Source organism: Cyanistes caeruleus, chromosome 5 (genome assembly GCF_971803275.1).
Source record: "Cyanistes caeruleus chromosome 5, bCyaCae1.hap1.1, whole genome shotgun sequence".
Lineage (NCBI taxonomy): Eukaryota > Metazoa > Chordata > Aves > Passeriformes > Paridae > Cyanistes > Cyanistes caeruleus.
The window spans coordinates 9,101,956-9,110,474 of record NC_141705.1 but is presented as its reverse complement, the minus strand read 5'-3'; the positions used below and the strand labels follow the sequence as shown (position 1 = coordinate 9,110,474).

Sequence of the window (8,519 nt, the reverse complement as noted above, 5' to 3'; positions counted from 1 at the left end):
AGATTTGTACTAGGTATTTTTTTTTCCCTGCCATCCCAACATAACCATCTCTGTCTTTAACTTCATTTAAATAATGATACACCTGTGTTCTCTAGGGCAGTTTGGATTACCTGGCATGACAGTCACTAAGCGTGAGCTTTCCCCCATTCCTGAAGCTGATGTGGAAGAGGGAGCCAAATGCCACCAGCAGTGACTGTGTTACCTGAGTGGGGAGTTCCCTCTGTCCAGTGCCTGTCACATGGCAAAACCCCTTGGTCTTCCTCAGGTAATCTGGGCTTTGTTACACCTCCTTACACTGTAGTGGCACGTGAAGGCTTCTGTGGTCTGGCTGTTTGTGCTGAAATGAGAGATCTCTGGAATGTGCAGCTTCTAGCACTATAAATGTTTCCTTATGAGTCTGTCACTATGAGCACAACCTCTGATTTTGTTATTCTGTTTTGATGGATTATTTTGGAGTCAGCCTTGTTCACTCAGGCTCCTCTTCTCAGCTGCAAATGGTGTAACAAATGTGTAAATGAATGAATCATGAATTATTCATCCACCTGTGTTTCTGTGGAGCAAGTGTAGAGGCACTGCTCACTCAGTTTTCTGAGTGTGGCTGCACCAGGTGGCGGATGGTCCCTGCCACAGGCACCAGCTGAGTCAGTGAGCTGTGTGGCTTCACAGCTTACCTGGCTCCAGTGGCATTGCAGCTGCTTTTGTAACACAAGACTAACAAGTTCCACCAGTCCTTTGATGGCTCTGCATTGCTCACCTCAGGTTTCCATACACCACAAAGGAATACTAGGAAATGTGCTCTAGAAGCCAGGGGCAGAAGGGTTCTGGGTATGATCTGCTGTGTCCAGCATCAAGTAATACACATTTGTCAGGAGCAAGGTGGTATTTTTAATGTTATTGTGTATTCTATTGCAAGGCCTGCCATCACTGAAGAATCAATAAGCTATATTGATACAAAAATACAATATAGAATTATATTGGTATTTTCTTCAAAACACATTCTTCTACATTCCTCAAAATGTTGATTCTGAAGATGACTTTATGCATCAGATCCCAAAGTAGCAATAGGGCTACTTGTGACCTCTGAAGGTAAAAATTCCACAGCTGCATTGTTGAGGTTCCATTCCTCAGTCTTTTCATTTGTAAGCAAAGAAAATATGGAGAAGGAAATAATTCTGAATCATCTTGATTGCAATTCAATAAGAATTTTGAAAACTTGGTCCAAAATCACAGGGGAAGAAGCCTGAAGTGTGATGGGGTTTTGAAATTTCGATGACCTCAATATCTGTTTTATGATGCTTTTTTTTCTTTTTTAAATTCTTACGAAAATGTTTGAGAATTGTTCAGCCATGTAATATCCTAGACCATGAGTGTCAGCTGGTAATTTCTGTCTTCTGGAAAATCATGGTGTTTGAGTCACCAAATTGTTGCTCTGGGATACAGTGCAAAAGAATGCTGAGCAACCATTAAGGAACACAAACTCCCTGACACCAAGGGTTTGTCGTTTAAAGATATACAATAACATACTAGACATGGTATCACAGTTCCCTTTTCTGTTTAGTTCTACTTCTTCACTCACTTGTGTTCCTTAACTCGTGCTATGGAGCATGAGCCCTACCTGCATTGCCTTTGTGGACTACTGTTGCATTGTATTAAGATACATGGTATATTCCTGAGGCTCTCCCTCTGATGTGTAATGTGTTAGTTCCTTCCCGGACACCCCTCCCCTTTGATTCTTCCTTATTGGTTGTATCCTGCCCTCCCTACCCCCTTCCCCTCGGTTCAAAAGTCAACGCGGGACATGATTCTTCCTCTTTTCCTGTCCTGGACATCTTCTGATTAAAGCTGGAACTCCGTCCCACCAGGAGAGAGCCTCCTTGTATCCCTAGTGCTTGCTATATTAACTCCCCCCTCCTCTGGACCGTGGCTGGGCGGACGGAGTCTCAGGGGTCAGGGGGATTTTAAAATAGCAGACTACTATAGCATATAGTATAGCATTTACTTGGAGTGAAAAATACAGCACATTTTATCAACTTGTGCGTTGTGGAAATGATCTTCACAGCTAGATGGCAATAAAAGAATTCCATTAGACCTCCTTCAATAAAAAGTGAGAAATGCAATGTTGTGAGAGCATTAGAAGTAGCTGCCTGACTCTAATGTCAGTGACAGTCTCCTTCAATTTAAATATTTGCAATAGCCATAATTAAACACTTAGTAATTGGCACTGAGTTAAAATAGAAATACATTACAGAGTCTTACTGCTTGGCAGATTTTAATTCTGATTTATATCATCCTTGGCTTTGTGCCTGGATAAGTTTTGTGATTTAAAGGCTGTTTTACACAGTATAGAAATTGTCAGAGGGCGAATTATCTTCTAGATGAGTAACAGAATTTCTACTTTTTCTGGAAGAATCTCCCTAAATAGATGAATGTTATATTCTCCTTTAACTGTTTGAAGACTGAAGAAATTTATGCAAATCTGCAAATTATGCAAATAGAGGGATGGTCTGCTTGGGTCACTGAATCTAGACTCTAACTTCTGGAGGCTTTCACGTCATCTAAACCTTCTAAAGAGTTTTTCCCTCATCCTGTAAAACAGTATTGAAACTGGCAATCCTCTTACATAGTTCCTGTCATGTAAGAAGACATGTTAGGAAATTGAGCTGACCATGCCTTCTGAAAAGATGCATGATGTAAACAAATATTCATTGGGATTTGACCTCAGTTTTATTCTTTTGGAAAAATGAGTGTAGCAAACCATGGCATAGTATACAAAACCAGAAATACAGGTCTCAACATTCTTACACAGATATTTGCCATTATGCTGTAGGAGCTCTGATGATAAAGTTTCAGTTTCTTGAAGCTTTTGATTCTAGCAGAAAGAAATCATTATATAATTAATTATTATAGAAAAGAACATAAAAAATTAAATTATATTACAACACCCCCCACCCCCCATTTTTATTCTGTTGTGCCTGTAAGACCCACATTTTCCTAGTCACACTGTAAAGGTGAAATAAAGAATAAAACTCAGCCTTGGATATTTCCAGCAGGCCTGAGTTTGTTCCAAATGTATTTTATTTTAGATCAGAGCGCAGTACACAGGCTTTGGCTCCACTTCTTGCTGCCACAATGAGCTCTCTTTTCTGAACTGCTTCTCTGTCCATGAAGCCATGTTGTAGGGTTCTGAAATGTCTTTCCCGACTCTCTTCCAGTTCTTTCCAATGGTTCCATTGCAAAGAATCCTGTAGAAAAGACACAGAGATGATCAGATTGCAGGTGATAGAGTGGCTCTCTTTAGAGAATACAATGAACTTCTATTTGATAATCCCGCTGGCTGACAACATGGTTTGTTTGCTAACATGATTGGGAAACTTTTTAGCATCAAACTTGGTGTGATGAAAAGAAAAGTGAGCAGAGCAGGTTGCCCAGTTTAAGATGACTTAAACACTGCTGCAACTCTCCACAAAAGCATGGGAATAATAAACTGTAACATGCCTTGGGTGGGAGAGGGGTGAGCATCCCGCTATGGTGTGATGGGATGTGTGTGATAGGAAGCTGGGAAAGACAAGAGTTGGAGATGAGGTAAGATGCTGTCTTGATGGGATGAGTGTGTGGTGGTAAGAGTGGAAAGGCAGGTATTGAATGGATGAGCACTGCTCTGTAATAGCAGAACACGTGAAAAGAAAGTGAGGTCAAGGCCACGGCTGGAGAAATTGTGCCTAGGCAGGAGGCGGGGTGTTGCCAGCCGTGTAAGGCACCATCTGCCTCTGCCTCCTTGCCAGTGCTGGCAGTTGAGCAAAGGTCTGTGAACAACAGGTCTATTGCAGAGCTTTTCTCTTTATGTAATAACCAGACCTTGCTTGACACGATTCTGGTTTTCTGGGGGATAATCTTCAAGAGTCCTGCCTGCTTTTTACGTTCCATTGTTTTTTCTACAATCTTCTTCTGCAGGTTTAAAATGCGTTCGTCTTTCATGGGCCTTTCACCAGGCTGGAACTTTTTCTTTTCTTCTTGCCTGGAAAGCAAAAAAGAAGCAATGAGAAGATAAAATAGTATCATGCCACAGAATTAGTCCATCTGAGCACATATTACCTTGGTAATAATGACTTTGCTCTTGCTTCTGAGAACCAGTTAGACTTGTAAGAGATTTAAATCATATAACTTGCATGTGGTACTCACAATTTGCCTCTTCTTTACTGAACAGCATTACTAAACCACATATATTTTTTTCTCACAGGATGCCATGATGACAATATCAGAAGTACTTCAAGCCTGACATAACATTCTTTAGAAAAAAATGTGCAAAATCTGGGACAATACTGCAGCTCTTTGCTTGTGTGAACTATGGAGTTTGCCTTATATGATTACTAGTATTCAGCTTGATTGATGTATTCCTTGGCAAATAAAAGATATCTTTTTTTGTGTAATCCAAATGCCCAGATACAGAATCGATGGGATGGTGATATATTAATTAAGGTTAGTTGTTCTGTGTGAGCATAAATTGATAGCAGCATGTGCAGCATAAAAGTAAGACATACCAGTGGTGTTATTGGATAGTCTTCCTTTTTCTCCCCTTTCTATTGTAGCCACTTTTCTGTCCCCTGGAATTTACATTTTGTCTGGTTTTACATATTTTCATCTACTTTACTCACAATTTCCCCATGTAGGTTACAGCAGGTTACAGAGTGACTCATTTAATATCCAGCTTTCTCTTTTATTCAATATAGCCCTCAAATTTAGCTTAGTAAGATCAAATCATAGAGTTAATATTATGTCATGAGCAGCTGTGATTCTCTGGCTAAATTCAGGGCTAAAGCGTCAGATCTTCCAAGGAATGTACACAATTGACACACAAGGAATGTACACAATGTAGACATGTTAGCATTGCTAGGTGCAGCTGGCAAAGGATAATTTTATAAAATGTCTTTTTATGTTGCAGTGGTGCAACATTACAATTGCTTTAATTGGAAATCAAATAAAGACTCCAAATGACCCAGAGCAGAGTGCACAGGGGCACTGTCCAGCTGATTCTGTAGCTGTCAATTTGTCAGTGGCAGGACTAGCATCACAGTTTCAAGTTGCCTTTTGAAAATAAATGTTTTACAACTGAAGTCTTTTCTTGTATCTTGGGTGTTTTCAGTATAAGACACACTTCTCAAGAAGCTGGCGGATGGGGAAGAAGGAAGAAGTTCCTTCTGATGCTAAACCCATCAATTTGCCTTTAAAAAGTGTCTGTATCAAGAACCCAAGGATCCAAACACTTCTTTCATCTTGGGAGAGATGGCTTTTGCCTGCCTTGTTAGCTTTATCTCTGCTTATAGGAAACTCTCTGTGACAGCAATTTTTCTTCAGTGCAGCCATTCCAGACTAGAGGTCCCCAAATCCTTAGGAACTGGATGAAGGAGAAATATGACCTGTGTTACATTCTGAAATGTGAGTGTGAACTCTAAGTAAGGGACACAGTTAAGCTTGGCTTCTCATTTCCAATTGCTTTCCTGAGACACTCCCTGAACTCCTCTGCCCCATGTCATGCTATCTGGTTAGGATAACATTTCCTTATCCTCTTTAAGCCTGTGATTTACTCTGCTACACGGAGATTAATTTTTGACACAGTATTGTAAATCTAAAAATTGTGTACTATCACTTAATCTAATTGAGGACATGATTTACTTCTATTTGCACTGTATCAAGGCATTGCATTCCAAAGCATATAACAAGAATATAACAGTAAGGTTTTAAGTAAATACTTGATGATTAAATCTTGTCAGATAGAATAAACAACAAAACCTTTCCTTACATGCAAATCCAGATTCTTGTAAATACAATTAAAGGAAATATAGCAAGAGGTTTAACATCAGGAAGTAGCAGCAGCTGCTTCTATATTAACATTGTAAATAGTTGTTTATTTCCAGAGTAATATTCATTCCTCTTCTACATGTAGTCTTGTGCCAGCCATCTACACTATTCCAAAAAGCTGCCTATTCCATAGATTTTCAGATGCCACATAACAGAAACTCCAAGAGAGGAAGGAATGAAAAATAGAAATTCTAAAATTCTGGTTTTCTGTCATCAGTTGAAAACTCTGAGGGCTCAGGATAGAAAAACCTCTTATGATCTCTGTCACCTCATGTCACATACTTCCTAAGGAAGTAAGGTAACAGCAAGGCAGAATGGGCTAGCACACAGAAAAATCCCCTCCAGATCAACAGAAAATTATGTGATAATTTATGAAAATTCTTCTCAGCTATATTTTAAAAATGGGGAATTTGAAGATTTGCACAGAGGTTTCCTCCTATAATCTATATTTGGCTCTGCATTTACATTTTCAAACTCCAGCTTTGCATCAAAAGTATGAAGAGATAGATAGATGTATCTCTTGACGTCAGCTCTTAACTGACTCAATACTTGTAGGAGGTTGAGTAAAAATGACCACTTGACCATTCTAGGCATCAAAATATAAAGCAGCTAAAACTGTGTTCATAAGCTCACCTTAAAAAATGAAGTCTTGTACAAAAGCACAAATATTTTTTTAAAAGCAGAATCGCTTATAGTGCAAATAGCAATATTTTAAAAAAGTTTCTTGTAGCCTCAGTGAGCAGGGCTTCCTGTACTTCACAGTACCTTGCCTCTTCCTGTCCTGCAATATATAATTCTAATTTACTGCAGTTAGCAAAGTGAATGTCTGTTAACTGTTCACTATTAAGGCAGTCACTATTTTGATATTTAAGAACACTGCACTATTAGACTGATTACTACTTTGTACTAATGTGAGTGATTTAAGCACTCAACATCTGACTCCCAAAACAATTAACTTATTAAGCACCTAATTTTAGGTGGGGAAATGATTGTCATTCACAACAGTGTTTTCCTCATTTGAAGTAAAAAAATTTGAAGCTGCATAATCAAAGTTCAGCTCCTGAATCACAGAATGGCTGAGTCTAGAAGGGACCTCTGGGCGTCATCTTGACCACCCCATCAGCTTAAGCAGAGCCACCTTGAACTGCTTGCCCAGGTCTGTGTCCAGATGGCTTTTGAACATCTCCAAGGATGGAGACTCCACAACCTTTCTGAACAGCCTGTGCCAATGCTTGGTCACCTTCACAGTAAAAAGTGTTTCCTGATACTCCTCTTGTACTCTCAGTGACCACCGTTGAGAAAAGCCTGGCTTGGTTTTTTTTACAGCTTCTCTTCACATCTTCATATTTCTGATCCGTCATTGTTGATAAATTTCCACCTTCTGTTTCAATGATAGTGAAGAACTAATTACCTCTTCCTCCTTCTTCTCCTTTTCCTGCTCTGGCTGCCTTCACACTGTACCCACCCTTCCACACCTCAGGCTAAGAGACAGAGATTACCCTTCTCTCAGTGTGTGTGGTCAGTGCCCCTTGTCAGGGAGGGATTTCAGCACTGGCAGTGGCACAGTGTTGAGATGAAAAATGAGGGATGGGACCACCATACTATTTAAGTTGATTTATTGCTCAAGTAAGCCATATATCAGTCTCAAAGGTGTGAGATTTGGAGAGAAGCAACAAGTCAGCCATAGCTCAAGGTAGTCACAGGTTTCTTCTTCACACAGCAATATAGAACATTTTGGTCCAATAGACAGTTAACACGAAACTTGTTTCTACTTAATAACCTATCACCTTTGCTTAATTCTGTCGCACTGGGTCTGTCTTTCAGCCAATAAATGGACAGATCGTGTGTCCCCCCCCACACCTATATTATAGCTTCTAGATTCTTAGCCTACCTATAAATCATACTATTACAGCTTAAACCCCTCACTATTTTACCTAATATAATTTCTTACTTACTCAAGTAAGTATATATTCTTATGTACAACTATAGGACCGTAAGTTTATAATTTTTCTACTGAATGTTTGTGCACCTTTATAATTACATTAACCCAAGCTCTTTCCAGGGCTGCAGATCGAACCCTTCAGCATCTGTGGAAGTTTCCATTTTTCCATTTCCCACAGCAAGGAGAGAAAAAGGAGTACTCTGCCATTCTGGCAAACATACCATTTGTAATCCAGTGCTGGCATCCCAGCATGCTATACCATTACCACAGTGTGAGGTGGGGATGTAGGGACCTTTTGAGCTGGTAGGAGTCTGTACATCTTCCTCATGTACAAGGAAGTCAAGGACAATTAATGCTGCTCTCCTCTGACAGCTTTAGATGACCTGAACGGTGAGATTGTCAAAGTCCCAGACTTTGACACAAAGTAACTCTCCACCCAAACCACAGATAATGTGGATGGAGGGAGCCTCAAACCACCTGGTTTGAAGTATTGTGTGATTCTTAGGGCATTAGATTCATTGCAGTAATAGATATCCCTCACTGGAATGAGAGGGAGTTGTACCTCAAGTACACAGGCATGTAACTTGAGTACATTAGCATGTATTCAAACACACACAAATCTGCTGGTGCTCTAGTTTGAAAGCTGAGAACAGAATTGCTTGTCCACTTCAAATGACAGTGCTGATTTTCAAACTGTGTGAAATTCTAGCAATTAAAGGGA

General features: G+C 39.8%; 1 protein-coding gene and 1 long non-coding RNA gene across 2 annotated transcripts in view; one reads left to right on the top strand and one right to left on the bottom strand.

Moving 5' to 3' along the window:
- The window catches only part of LOC147652917 (uncharacterized), a 38,113-nt gene that overhangs the window by 1,625 nt on the left and 27,969 nt on the right, over positions 1-8,519 (top strand). Inside the window, exon 2 of the long non-coding RNA XR_015286818.1 lies at positions 96-265. This is a non-coding gene — a long non-coding RNA (uncharacterized LOC147652917). The remainder of the gene's footprint in view (positions 1-95; positions 266-8,519) is intronic.
- CFAP99 (cilia and flagella associated protein 99) overlaps positions 3,058-8,519 on the bottom strand; it is a 51,963-nt gene continuing 46,501 nt past the window's right edge. The window contains exons 15-16 of the mRNA XM_023925629.2: positions 3,856-4,015; positions 3,058-3,242 (exon numbers count right to left, since the gene is read on the bottom strand). Coding sequence (XP_023781397.2) covers positions 3,075-3,242; positions 3,856-4,015 — 328 coding nt within the window. The 3' untranslated portion in view covers positions 3,058-3,074. The remainder of the gene's footprint in view (positions 3,243-3,855; positions 4,016-8,519) is intronic.